This window comes from Ciconia boyciana, chromosome 19 (assembly GCF_034638445.1).
Source record: "Ciconia boyciana chromosome 19, ASM3463844v1, whole genome shotgun sequence".
In the NCBI taxonomy this organism is placed as follows: Eukaryota; Metazoa; Chordata; class Aves; order Ciconiiformes; family Ciconiidae; genus Ciconia; species Ciconia boyciana.
The window spans coordinates 6838812-6853169 of NC_132952.1; the positions used below are offsets into that span (position 1 = coordinate 6838812).

At 46.9% G+C, this 14358-nt stretch overlaps 1 protein-coding gene across 1 annotated transcript in view; it reads left to right on the top strand.

Moving 5' to 3' along the window:
* Positions 1-8208, top strand: part of LOC140661476 (ATPase family AAA domain-containing protein 3-like) — a 30851-nt gene extending 22643 nt beyond the window's left edge. Inside the window, exon 16 of the mRNA XM_072883612.1 lies at positions 7775-8208. Coding sequence (XP_072739713.1) covers positions 7775-7954 — 180 coding nt within the window. The 3' untranslated portion in view covers positions 7955-8208. The remainder of the gene's footprint in view (positions 1-7774) is intronic.
* The last annotated feature ends 6150 nt before the right edge of the window (positions 8209-14358 follow it).

Consider the following 14358-nt stretch of genomic DNA (forward strand, 5'->3'; position numbering starts at 1 on the left):
CAGTTCACAAACATTTTACAAAATTTGTGCATTTCATTCCTCCTACTACTGTTTTTCTACCTTTTCTGGTACAGAAAGTATTTATCCTTTCTAATCCATTTAACTGCAGTAGTCATGAGCTGAGGTCCAAAGCAGCCATTTGAGTGCTGTTAGTCCTTATTTTATTCTTTGTATGTTAGCACACAGCTGGTTAATTTTACTATGTGAATTTTGTATTATTGAAACATATTTCAAAATGTGCGCTGTCATCTGAAAATGTATATAAAGCTTTATTTATTTTTAATTTGTTTCTGTTCTCTGCCTGAACACATACCAGATTAGTATTGTCACCAGTTCAGTCAAGAAGCTTAGCAAGATGCTTGACAAGTATTTGAGGTTCAGAGGGAGGTAGCGCATATTGATGGGTGTTAGGTGGACTGCCGTGGTGTCCAGTTAGCATGTGTTCAGACGCCATTCTGGAGAGCTGACAGGTTGAAGGAGAGACCAGACTCTTGGGCCATTCTGCCTTTCACAGGGCCGGTAGATCATGGCTTAATTTCTTCCAAGTACAGCCATGCTTTTTTTGGGTTTCTGATTTTGAAACCCAGGATAAAGACCTAGGGTGTTTGTCTTAAACTGAGTGACGGTGATGTGGGAGAGAAAGCAGACCACTAATGGTTGTGGAATTTCTTTATTTCTCTTCATTTAGAAGAGGAACCCCCTTACCCATGTATGTGAAAGGCTTTGCTGCCAGGCATTTCCTGTAATAAAAAGTTGTGATAAATGATCCTTTTGCTTTTTATCAGCTTTGCTTTTTATCACCCCTTATCTCCTAGCTTGTCATTACTCCCCAGGAATGACCTCAGCTTTTATAATTTATCCTTTAAGTGATCTTGAAGGAAGGGAAAGGTGGGGGTGACTAATTCCTTAGTGGTGTTGCCCTGAGCACTTTTTAATATGCACCTCATAGCACCAGAACTATTAACAAGGTTCTATGTAAAATTGCAGCAGGAGGTTCCTCTCAGCTATCATAAAATGGTCAAAGGGCTTTAAAAAAAAAAGATGCAGGAGAGTGTGGACAAAAAGATTGAATTGTTTTGATGTAGAAGCTGCAAGAAGGTTCATCTGTGTCAAAATCAAAGTTGTTGGTGTTCTGGAACAAGGGACTTCATATCTTATCCCTTGTTGATCAAGAAAGGAAGCGTGATGTGTCATGGGTCGGTGTTAAAATAGCACAGGATTTTTGCAGCTAGTGGCTAGACACATGGGCTTCTCTCCTCAGGAGATGACTGGGTGGATACAGTCCACTAGCAGGTTTCTGAGGGCATCCGAAAAGGGGTAAGATTTCTGGATTGAATGGTGCCCTGGGAGCTGCCTGTCAGAGCTGTTGATCCGAAGTGCTACTGTAGGGTTCTCTTTCAGTCATCGGGTCAAGGAATTTGGAGCTGTAACAGACTGGAGCTTGACTAGAGCTTTACAGAAGGCTGCATTTACGCCAGGTTTGGCCCACTGACTTTTGACTGTGGCAAGACTTGTTAACACCTGCCTTTGGTTTTGCCTATGTAAAGTATTAAGGGTAGGGCACTTGAGTAGCTGTGGTTAAAAGCCTCTCTGTAAGCAGGTGTGTTAACTACTCTTAACCCCAGTTGATCTCTTGAATGGTATTGGTATTTTGGGGCCTGGGTCAGGGCTAACAGATAGCTTGTTATAGGTGGCTTTGTAGCTGATGCAGTGCTCTCTCCTATCAGGGAAGGATTAAGGCTGCAGTTTGATAAGCATTTCTGGCAGCGTTAGTCCTGCCTCGTATTCCTGCCTTTCTGCTGTCCTTTCCGTTGTGCTGGTACACCTCTTTGTAAGGCTGTACTATGAACTGGGTCAGGGAGCTGATCAGAATTAAAAATAGCTTGGCAAGACAAGCTAACTGCATAGCTACACTGTTGTCCTAGCACATCTGAGGGGGTGGATCGGGGTAGGTAGGGGCTATGTGAACCAGCATAACTGACTCAAGAAAATGCTTATCAGACTTTCCTCAGCTGGATGCAACCACTGTAACGTGATTATATCCTACAGATAGGACTGTTAACTCTGGAACTGTTGGTCTTTTAAACTCCTGTACGACTGAACTTTTGATTCAAGATGCTACATGCCAAAGATGGCTGATGTGGGAAATAACCTGATGTGAGCAGCACCTTCATGAACGCACACTTGAATTTTAATTAGTTTGCAAGCTACAATTTTGTCCGCCTTGGATGTGCAGAGCTATAAGGAAGCTACAAAAGGGCTTAACCTGAGGATTTAGGGAGCCTCTTCTGTGACTGTAGTTAAGGTGAACATCTGGACTTTCTACTCAGTTCCCTACTTGCCATTGCTTCCCCCCCCTCCACCCAAAGCATTATGTCAAGTTAACAAGACAGGCAGGAAGAGTTTGAGATGATGTACAAGTTGAGAAGATGAAGGGCAAGAAGAGCCAAGAAAAGGGAAGAACAAGGTATCTCTCTTAACAGTTCTGTTTCTGATCTTAGTAACACCTTACAGAGTAAACGGCAGATGTTGTGAGCCTAGTGCTCTTTAGAAGTCCTCAAAGCAGACTTGAAACAACTATGTCTCGAGACGTTTAAGCTTCCAACACTTTTCTAGATAGGCTCATCATACCGGCTGCTGAAATGCAATATGCCTAAGGTCTCTGTTTAATAAATAAATTCAGTTGACCTATTCTGGGGAAGATTACAGCACAAAGCCTTAGTGAAAGCTGCTGGTTGTGAATGCTGGAGCACAGAGCTGCATGGGAGCATTTTGTTTGCCTTTTGTTTTCAGCTATTTTGCATAGTGCCCTGATGTCACTTGGAGCTAATCCTCAAAGTGTAGGCTTAATTGCAACATGCCTGTCACTGAATTCACCTCAGCTTTGTATACATGTTTTCTTAATTAGTTTATTCCTCCAACAGTCATTTGCGGTGTTGCTGTTAGTATGCATTATACCTCTGTAGACATGTCTTGGAACAAAACTTCAACCAGTGTCTGGACAGCAGAGACAAATGCAGAGGGAGCAGAATGGCAGGCTTAATCTATGGTGAAGTGTTGCTCTGTTCCACAGGGTCTGTCCTACTACCTCAAGCTGACTGAAGCCTTGTTGCTTGCAATTCTAGTCCTAACCTCTGCTTATCAAACCACCCACGAAGCACGGGTAGTACTAGGAAAGGCAGTGAGGAATCTGCATTGTTACTCCTGCTTCCATTCCTGAACCTGTAGAAGTGCTGGAGGAAATGGACAGGGAGCACAGGAAGGTATATATCATGGACTTGATGGAGTTTTGAGATGCTAGGATCCTCATCAGCTCTGCTTAGCTTACCTGGGGTCACCTCTCGTGGCTAGAACTGAACCTCAGAGATGGTTTGGGGAAAAGTGAAGTTCTGAAGCAGTAGGAGGAGAAACTATCATATCTGTTGGCTCTTACTGAGAGTAACCTAGAACGGCAGCATATGGCCACTCTGCTGTCCCATGGCCTCGCAGTCATTTCCCAAGAAGATGTTTTTGGAGTCCTCTGCCAATATTGCTTTTAACAAAAACATCTCAGTTAAACTAGAAGCCTGAGCAGTAGCTGCATCTTTCATAGGCTTAATTCCGCTATAAGCTGGGCTTGAAATTGATTGGCTGTCATTTACATGAATTTCTAGTTCACTGTTGTTTCAGCCTGGCTCAGTTTGTCCTGAATTTACCAAACAGAAAAAATCAGATGCAGGAAAGCAGAGGGTGTAACCTCTAGTGCTGGGAAAAATATTGCTGTCTGGCACAGCTAATAGTCTGCATGCTAGAAATCCATTTTAATCTCTTCTGCAGAAGACTGAGCATTCCCTTTTGTCCTTGTGCTTTTCCATTCCTCATATCTAATCCTTTATGAATATAGCATGGATTAGATGCATTCACACACTTAAAAATTCCCTTCAGATCTGTTTATAGTAATGTGCAGACTTTCTAGTTCTGCACCCTGTACTTAAAACCATTGATATGCTTTAGATAACATGTCAAAAAAGCAACCTTTCACTATTTCCAGCCGTAATCTCTGGAAAATCGTTTTGGCAACACTTCAAGAGAATTCCCAGGAGTTTTATGTCCCAGTGTTAACGATAGAGATGAGCTGCCCGTCATTTTCTTGCCTTTTGTGCCACTGACATTGTGCTGGTTTTGGCTGGGAGAGAGTTAATTTTCTCCATAGTAGCTAGTATGAGGCTGTGTTTTGGATTTGTGCTGGAAACAGCATTGATAACCCAGGGCTGTTTTCATTCCTGCTGAGCAGTGCTTACACACAGTCAAGGTCTTTTCTGCTCCTCACTCCACCAGCGAGTGGGCTGGGGGGCACAAGAAGCTGGGAGGGGGCACAGCCGGGACAGCTGACCCCAACTGCCCAAAGGGACATTCCACACCATAGGACGTCATGCCCAGCACATAAAGCTGGGGAAGAAGGAGGAAGGGGGGGACGTTCGGAGTGATGGCGTTTGTCTTCCCAAGTCACCGTTACGCGTGATGGAGCCCTGCTGTCCTGGAGATGGCTGAACCCCTGCCTGCCCATGGGAAGGGGTGAAGGAATGCCTTGCTTTGCTTTGCTTGCGTGCGCGGCTTTTGCTTTCCCTATTGAACTGTCTTTATCTCAACCCACAAGTTTTCTCACTTTTACCCTTCCGATTCTCTCCCCCATCCCACCGGGGGGAGGGAGTGAGCAAGTGGCTGGGGGGGGGCTTAGTTGCCAGCTGGGGTTAAACACAACACATAAATACCTTTTTGCTCCCTGGACTTTGTTTATATTTTAAAAATTGGGGGGGGTGGGGGGGGGGGGGAATCATCTGCCTGACCAAGTAACGGGCAGAATTTAATGTTTCTATAGGGGTCTGAGCTGAAAGACGTTATAGGTAAGCAGGGCGGTGCTTGTGGCTTTGGGTTTTTTTGAGCAGGCTGCTTTTATTATAAATGTGATTCAAAGGATACAGATTAATTTGGTCAAGTTAAAATAAACCATGGTTCTTGGCTGGAAACGAAACATTAGGTCATCTAGGCTGGACTTGTCATCTGTGCTCCATCCCTCTACTTCCCCCCTCAAATACTTTGTTTTCAGGTTATTTCATAATTGGATTTGAGTTATAAAACATGAATAGTTGCACTGGAGAAAATGGGTTAAAATTTGTCCACGCAGAAGGCAGAGGTATGAATATAAATGAAGCTTGGTACCGTTTTTGTGTGTGTGCAAGCTACTCCCAGAAGGGACAGCTGCTTCTCCCATTTGCTTTCTTGACAGCTAGGGCCTGAGGCTTTCTATAAATAGAAAGTCATTGAGAAAATCAACAGAGCGTGAACTGCACAGCTTTGCAGGAGTTTCCACAGTTGAATTTATGGTGTATGCAGTGGCAGGGAGGAAGAGAAGACATCCTCTCTATTCTGTGGAGGCACATACCGCACATCCCAGGAAAGCACTTACACCACTTTAAAACAGCAAATCCTCCTGGCTGGAGGGCTGCATTGACAAAAGGGTGCTGGCTCCTTTTAGCTTTAAGTCCCCAGTCATGTCCTGGAAAAAAAAATATGGGGGGGTTATAGGGGTGAGTTGGAGAGGATACTTCAGCTGAACAGAACCTTCCCGCCATGCCCCGTTTACAGTGGTGAGAGAAGACAGATCATGTCGTGATACATGTAGAAATATTCGTGGCAGGTTATGGAAATGTGCTCTTCTCCTGGTGTTTGTGGGAAGTAGCTGCCTCGTCGTGTTCAGGACGCCTCCTGCTCTGTTGTTGAATGCAGAGGACAAGTGCCTTTACGCAAAGTGAATTCTTTATTTGCAGACCTTCCATTTCTCTGCATTCCTTGCCTGCAGCCAGTGTTTACTCCTAACTTGAAGTATGAGCATTAGCCTAACTTGTCACTTCTGCCTTAAGGAAGGATTACAAAGGTTTTGCACAGGGAAGGATCTGTTTTGATGTTTCTTGCAGTAAAAACCAGCGCCTGCCAGCTCTATGGTTACATGTGGTTCGTGCAGTGAGACCTCTTGGGATCTAACCAGTTCCCCAAAAAGGGCTACCAAGTAAGGGCTGGAAAGTAGGCTAGAGGAGGCTGAAAACCAGCTTGGGTAACCTTTTGCTCATTTCTTGAAATAATTATTCCTCCTGTGGTGAGGTAGCAGTAATCTAATAGGCAGGTATAATCTACTGTACTGGGCTAGTCAGTGCTGTGATGATAATGGACCAGTGCAACAGCTTACTCTGGGTTTGTCTTCTCTCCCATCTACATCACTGGACAGTGGGTGCATAAAATGGTCACACTGTAATTTCTTCCTGTGATGCTTTTGCAGTAAACCTCGTTGCTTGGTATAATTGATGTTTTGCACTGTTAATGATTTATGGACCCTGTCTGTAATACCTTAGAAGCACACTTCAGCCTCTCGTGAAAGCCAAAGTTTATATTCCTAACTGGGATCTTGGGGAATGCCCTGCGGACTCAAGGGTTGGCATGCGGCAATCCATGATGTGATAGCTCTGTGGCAGGAGAGGGATGTGGGCAGAAGTTTGGGGCTATTTGGGGCAGGCAGCATGGATGCGAGAAGCTGGAGGGGGTCCCACCCTGATGAGTGCCAAGCTCCCTCGCTAGCGTAGCTGTACAAGGAACCACAGTACTGAGTCGCTTGCAGGAGCACTTGCATAGGGAGTAACCCAATTTAGAAATCTGTAGCTTGGGGTTGCTTTGTTACCTTGGAGATGGGTACAGCTAACAGTGTAAGCATCCTTCCCTTCCTTGGAGGGTACGGCTGCTTGTGTTGTCATCTCCAAAATGTCCATCAGTGGAGTCCTAGCAGTCCTGCATGTTTGGACAAAAGTGACAGTCCTTTTGCTGCAGCTGAAGAGAAACGGCATGCAGTCCTGTTTCCCCTAAGCTGCCACTGGAAATATTGTGGGCTGTTTGGCAAGGGTGTCAGTACTTTTCAGCCCTTTCTGCAAGGAACTATGATAAAATTTGTACTGCCTATCGAAGTAGCAACAGGACCAAGTGTTAATTTCCCAAGCAGAATTGGAGAGACAGGAGTTGGGGTATGAATGGGGGGGGAGAAAAGGGAAGGTCCTACGGGCAGATGAGTATGGGGTGGGAGCTGACACAGCACAGAAGTGATGCAGGGGAGATTCCTAGCAGAATGCATGAGGAAAGTAAGATCAACGCACATTAGACATCATTTTAGAGGTGCCACACTGCCCATATTCACCCTAGCATGGATGTTAGTTCTCCTGTGTAAGTGTTTAAAACATTTTCTATTGTCTTGGGTGGAGTCATTCAATCACCATATGCACCTCTTACTTTTTACCTTATTGGCCTCATATGTGCAGCGCTTTTAAAGCAGGAGAGGAAATTTAAACGAGCCAAGTATGACTGCAGCTTAACCATACTGGCTATGTCAGCATTATGAACCTGAGGCCTTGTCTCTTCCGAATGCAAAGATCTTGCCTCCCAGGAAATCCAGAGGCAGGTAGGCAAAGGTGCTTGTTAGTAGCTCAGACAAAGACTTTAGCGTAGCTGTGAATGTTTCTCCGTGCTTGGGCTATTGATGTATTTCAGTCCCTGGTACAGCCGCATCGAGGAAAACCTTTCCGATGGCGATAAGCCAGGTTGCTCTGGGTACCACCACTGACTTGGAACAAGACTGGATGTTGTGCTAGGTAGTGTGGGGGCAAACATGCATGGAGAAGAAAACGAGAGGGGCCAGTGTCAGATCTTCATTGATCCTAGGACTTGCCATCACTAACTTCTTCCTTTGCCTCTCCAGGCTGCAGCTTATGCATCGGAGGACGGTGTTCTTACAGAAGCCATGATTGATGCTCGGGTAGCTGATGCTGTGCAGCAACACAAACAGAAGATGGAGTGGCTGAAAACAGAGGGTGCTGAAGCAAGCAAAGGGACTGGCAGAAACCCACTCCTGCCTTTCCCCAAAGGAACACCAGTATGAGAAGTCTGCAGGCTTCAGACCAGCATGTGTGGGGAAGTGGGCATGGGAGAAAGCTGGGAGGGACTTTTGGGCAAATGTTCGGTGGAATCATGTGTTGAGAGAAATGTGTCCATTGGTGCAAGGGAGGGGGTATTGCCTCAGTCTGCCTTTGATCTCATGTTTTTAAGGTGCACCGGTAAACAAAATGGTTTAAATAAGGCAGAAGCAAATGTATTAAAGGACCCCCTTGCTGAAATACCACTGACTGTGTTAGTCTGTATGGCCTGTCCTGCTAGAGAGGCCCAAACTCCAAATCCTTTTCAGCCATTTGACAGTGTTCTGGAGTGTCGCAGTGACATGGGCCTGTGGGAACCCAGGGCCGTCCAAGCCTGCTGCTTCCATATATTTAACTTTGTAGGGTTTATGCTCCAGCAGAGGTATTTCTCATCTTTTTTCCACGGATCCTGCCGATGACATACCTCCTTCCTCACATCTCTGTATGGCATGGCTCTTTGCTCTCTTGTTGTCACCCCCTTCAGAGACTCAGGGTAGACTCTGTGTTACAGAGGTGTATTTGGTGGTGTTCACACTACACCTGGTTAACTGGGAGTTGATGCTTAGGAGAAACTGCAGCTGTGCAGCGGGTTGGCTGGTAAGCATTGGGACTTTCCTTGTGATGTGGCTACATCTGCTGGTGCCTGGCTGCTGCCTTTTGTCTTCTCTGTGCTTGGGTCTCCTGGAGGATGGCTGTAGAGCCAGCCTGCAGTGGTACGCTGCAAGGGACTAAAAGCTCTGGAGCATGACTCCTCAGTGCTGAAGCACTAAGTGTTCCAAGCCTGAGAGCTTTTATGCCCCTCCAGTGTGGCATTGTAGAATAACTGCACACACTCCCTGGATCACAAAAGGTTATTTGAACTGCAGTGGAGCAACTGGCACTTCCTACAGCACTGCTCAGGATGCTAGGCAGCCCTTCAGACACCGAGGGGCTGAGCTGCAGCAGGAACTGCTGCTTCCCAGGTTCCGATGTGTCTGTTCTGACCATACAGCTCACAATGCTTTGCTTTCTCCAGCTAGATACTTGCTGTTACAGCTAGTCCAAGAGCAGCCCTAGATATTTTTTCCCCCAAAAAATCATCTCTCTCTTTAAGGAGGTGAGCAGGCAAGGCTCAGTAAGTCTGTCTGGCATACAGGTGTCCAGCATGGTCTGAAAAGAGAGAGAGAGATGACTGGGGCTTGTTTGCTACTTGTTTGCTCCTGCTCGATGAGTCGTCTGCTGCATTTCTGGAACAATTGAGAAATGTGCCAGTGTCAAGTCATGAACACAAGCCTGTCTCGATCAGGTGACATTTGTTCTGTCTGTGTGCATGTAACAGACAGGTCAGAAAGTCTCTTGATTTTTTTCTGAGTTTGAACTGGATTTGAACTCTGTGCTCTGCTCTGAGTCCCCTTCTGTAACTACACTATGCAAGCACATTTGCCTGACCTAAATCTGTGCCCTTGAGTACCTTGCTGAGATGTTCTCCTCCGACAGGAACTGACAGCAAACCCTGCTTTGTCCATTTCACTGGTGGTTGCTACTGAGCTTTGCGAGATGCACCCTGACAAGAGCTTGTGAGCATGGGAGCGAAACAGGGCTGGTCACCAGGGTCCTCAGAACAGGCAGCCTTGGGGGACACCAGGAAAGAAATAGTTCTTCAAGCTGCAAACCTTCACTGTCTTGAGCTGCCATCTTCTCTCAATATAGTTCTCCGATACCTTCCCCTGGATGCCAAGAGAGAATTTGAAGATGCATTTTAGAGTCTGCTCCTTTGTTAAGGCAGGTGTCCCACAGCAGTAGTGTGTGCCCAGACTTCGTGCCCCACTAACACTTACTTGTTGCAAGGTACACGGCTGTGGGAAGCGTGCTGTAGAGGAAAGGGAGGAATTGCTGTATAAACTGAAACTGCATACTTTATGTTCTGAATGACTGAAACTTGAATGCCATTTGTTTTTCCTCCCCTTCAGCCTAGGTGTCCTTTAGTCCACTGATTTACTAGAGGATTAGCTATTCTAGGCTTTCCCCTTCCTATTTCAATTTTACTAGAATTATATTTCTGTTAAGCTCCAAGAGATGGAAGGGGAGCTAAGCAGAGCCGCTCTCTGCTAAAAAACCCTTGCTAATGAATTATGTGAGGGAACAGTCTGATATTGTGTGATTAAAATCTCTAATTGTGACATACACCTTCAATACTTTTCCCCTCTCTTCCCTAATCATCTCCATGAAGCACAAAAGGAGCTGGGGAGAGGGGAAAGGTACTGGTGTCTTGTCCTTACACTGTCTGACTGCGCTTTTGCTGACACCGGTAGCTGGGCAGAGAATCCTGCTGTAAAGCTGTGTGAAAGGCACAGCAGTTGCTGTCTCAGCTGTTTCATGCGATCCCTCCTTCAGATTGCATCAGGTCCCTACACGGAAGCAGAGGGAGCACAGTGCTTGTGCTGCAGCTATGATCCAGGCTCCTGTGCTACGCAGCAGTGATTAATTGCAGGTTCGGGAGAACAATGAGCTAGAAGTAGCCTCTTGCTGTGGCAGGGAAGGCAGCAGGAAGCATAAGCTTGACCTAAGTGTTCTCAGGTTTGCCTGAGTACAGAAGGACTTTTCAGTGAGTTTTTAAGGGCTTTTAGTGACCACTCGTAACGATGGATGCCACTAGTCCTTACCTGAGCTTTGCTGCGTGGGCTTCATGTGGATGGAAGGAACTGTCTGTCTTGAAGACAGACCCCTGGGTGCTTTTGAGAACATGTGGGTGCCTTCGTGTTTCTGGTGTGTATTGAGAGGGTGCTCTGGTGTGACTCACTAGCTGGTGCTGCTTGTATCCCAGGGGGAAAAGTTCTTTCCTCTTCTTGGGCAGCCCAGAAGATGATGCTCTCTCTACTAAATGAAGTCTCTTTTCTTGAGTTTATTTTCCTTTAAAAGGTGGGGGAGTGGTAACTAGGGACATTTCTATACTTCATATTATTAGGAGCTTACTCTTAGGAACAGGACTCTTCAATATACAGAACTTGTCCTGTGTGTCTCAACCTCCCTTCACCCTCAAAACTCCTCAGTCAGCTGGTCAGAGCTTTGCACATCTGTGCTCTTCATGCTTTGTTAGCAATGTGTGTGTTGCAGGCTCTTGTGCAGCCCTGGTGCTGGTTGAAATCCCAGGAGTGGAGCGCTTCAGGGCTCACTTGTTTTCTTCTCTCTGTTCACAATCTCCCTCCACAGCCCCTGCCTGGTAGGTTGTGACAGCATCTGTGTGTCCGAAATTCGCAGTGAGTTCTCATCCTCCTTTCCAGAGAATGTTGTGGCTCTGGGCAGAGCAGGCACGTCCCCCGTCCCCTTCTGAGATATCCCGATTAATACAATGCCTGAAAGTCCGCAATCACTTCTACCCTTGGCAGCGGAAGGACTGTTTGCACCTAGCCCAGTAGTATGGATACATCATTTATCACACTCTTGCTGAATAATGGATGTCTTACTTCCCACCTGTGAAGAAGAGAGAGGTGGCACCTAGGCTGGGAAAAACTGAGGTGGTGGAGCAGAAAAGCCAGAGATGAGCCTGATTCAAGAGGGTTGAGGAGGCTTGGGGTGCTACATCTGTCAGGTAAGGCAGGTAAGGAGTGGCAGAGGTGGTGTGGACAACTTGTTTTGCTTGGGTCCAATCTTCCAACCCAGTTGTTTTCATCTCTTCCCACTGCATTGAAAGAGTGGCATGGGCTTCCACTTGCACAAACCCATGCCGTGTGTTCTTCCCTGACGGTGTTTTGGGAGCTGGCGGGGTAGGTTCCAGCCAAATAATCCCACTGTTTGAGCTCAACACCCTTGTGTTTGGGTTAGTGGCGTGGGGAACGCTGGGAACGTGGGTAGCTGATGGACTCTGCGGTTCTGCCCCTGGTCAGTCTTAGCGCAGCCTGGAACAACTGTAGGTGTCAGGCTTGAAAGTGCTGCTTTTCTCAGTGTTGACACTTCATTTTTTTATTTCCACAGGAAATAAAGTTCTCCATCCACTCTCCCACACTTGCACACTACTCTTCCTTCCTTCACGTCACGGGCCATGGGCTGTTGGACTGATGAAGCCAGCTCGCTCGATGCATCCCAGGCACTATTGCTGCCAGCTCTCTCAATCCTGCCTTTGAAAAGAGATTCCTTGTCCCTCTTGCTATGCACATTGCTCCTAGCCACCAGCTAGGTGATTTCATGCCCTACTGCCCGCTGAATGGCTGTGCCATTTGCTGTCACTGCTGCTGCTCATGTGGAATGCAACAGGAAAGGAGAAAAAAGGCCTCCTGTCATTGTTCAGCTCCTGCCTCATCAAAGATTTAAATGCAGGGCCTCTGTCACCTCTGCCAGTCTCATCAGTAAGTTTGGTTTGCTGTCAGCTCGCAGGATGAATGATGTCCCTATGGAGGTGGCGCCCAGCTAGCGATTTGTTAACACTCCACGCAGGGATATAGGATGCCAACCCCAGGCTGAGGTTATCTCCTCTCCGTGACACTGAGTGAGTTATGAGCTAATAGCACTTTATTAAAATAGTATTTTGTATTGGAGAGCAAATCTAAGAGCAGATGGATTAGCAAGCAATCCATCACTCCCCATCTTTGCCACTGGCAGCTGAAACGCCTTCTCTCTGCTTCAACATTGCAGCTGGGAGACAGATTTATAATGTGGTCATCTATCTACTCTCAGTTGTCATCCATTAAAGTATTTACTTTTGAATGTGATACACTGGGAGGAAAGTTCCATTGTGCCAGGATGAGGATGCCAGCGCTGCACACCTTCTCACCAGTGCATGTCCCACACTGTAGGACTTGGGGGAGACAGGAGTCTCCCCAGGAAGTATTTCTCTGCCAACCTGTGTTTGTGTTTCGAATGGAGAAGAAACACTCAGATTATTTTATAATCCATTGTGGCTGTTTCCATTTTATTGCAACATTATTATTCTCCCTATATGTTTTTTTAAAAAATGTGGCAAATCTGATTAATTTGTCCAGCCTGTAATGCAAGGCACTGGCCTGCCCTGGGCAGCCTTGCTGCTCCAGGAGGTTCTTTGCTTATGGAAGGCAGCCCATCTTCTGCAGCCAGTGACCGAGTGCTGTTGGCACATGGATGTAAGTAATGGGAATCTATTGGAGGGATCCTGACAAAAACAGGCCAGAATTTGCGACTTCCTGCGGGTGGCTTGTCCCTGTGTTCACCTGGTGTGCAACCTGCCAGGTCTGCACTTTCCCTGCCAGGGGTTTCTCCTCTCGTGGGCCTGTCTTACAGTCAGGCAAAGCCCTTTGGTGCCAGTGCAGCTCGAAGGCCTAGATGCACAAAGGCACCACAAAAAAACCCAAAGCAAATACAGGAGATTGTACATAGCGAACCCACCTGCTGGTGAAGAGCTGGAAGACGGTGTGGCTGCAACAAGAGCAGGGATTGCTGGTCACCCCTGCTCAGACAAAGGGGTCTTGTAGCAGCAAATGGGCACGTGTGGGCAGTCCAGCTGCTGTGTGTCAGCTTTTGGCAGATAATGCAGGTGTGGTCCCGGGGTACCTTGAGAGGCAGCACAGTGCGCATCACTTGCAGAGCAAGGAGCTAGGATCCAGTTTGAGGGCTATTTGTAGGTCAGCTATCCCACGAGAATTTCACAAGCCAAAAAATGACAATAGAAAAGCCTTTCTCCAATGGTTACCTCTCCACCCTGCTTCTCTTGCAACCTCCAGGCCATTCATGATGTGCATCCCCGAGTCAGTGCTTTCACAGACTCCTGGTACTCTGCTGGACCTTGTCATTCGGCCAGCATCGCTCCCATGGGAGACATCAACCACGCGGGCATTGGGAGAAGGCAAAGTTTGCCCATCTGAGCTGCCGTAGAAGAGGAACCAAAGGGCTTCAATCAACTGGATACTCAGTAAATGCCACCAGGCTGCTTTACTCATCATCTCTTCCCACCAAGCACCGACAGCAGAGATTGGGTGCCTGGTGAAGGACAGGTATGGGTCAGATCTTCCTTTGAATGACCTGGGACAGTGTATCCTTGCTGGCTGATTTTCCTTCTCTTTCCCCTGATTCCTTGAGGTAGCACAGCCTTGCCAAATCTTGGTGATATCTTCTGATATATGGCATCTCCTGGAATGAAGCTCTAGCAGCATCACCAGGCTACATGATATTATTTTTATAAGACGTGCAAAGGGGACCAGTGCATGGGTAGCTCAGAGAAGTCCCCAGGCAGTCCTCCAGCTCTTGCCCTATCTCTACTTGTTCTCACCTCAACAGAAGTCAGATCAGCTGTCTCTGTTGCTGGCCGTTTTTTTTACCCCCAGACATAATTTGAGATGCCAGTGCCTGCAGCTATCAGTCAGTTCCGTGACAAGAGCTCCCTGCCTTGCTGCCTGGGCGTTTTTTTCCTCTCTCTCCTGCTGCT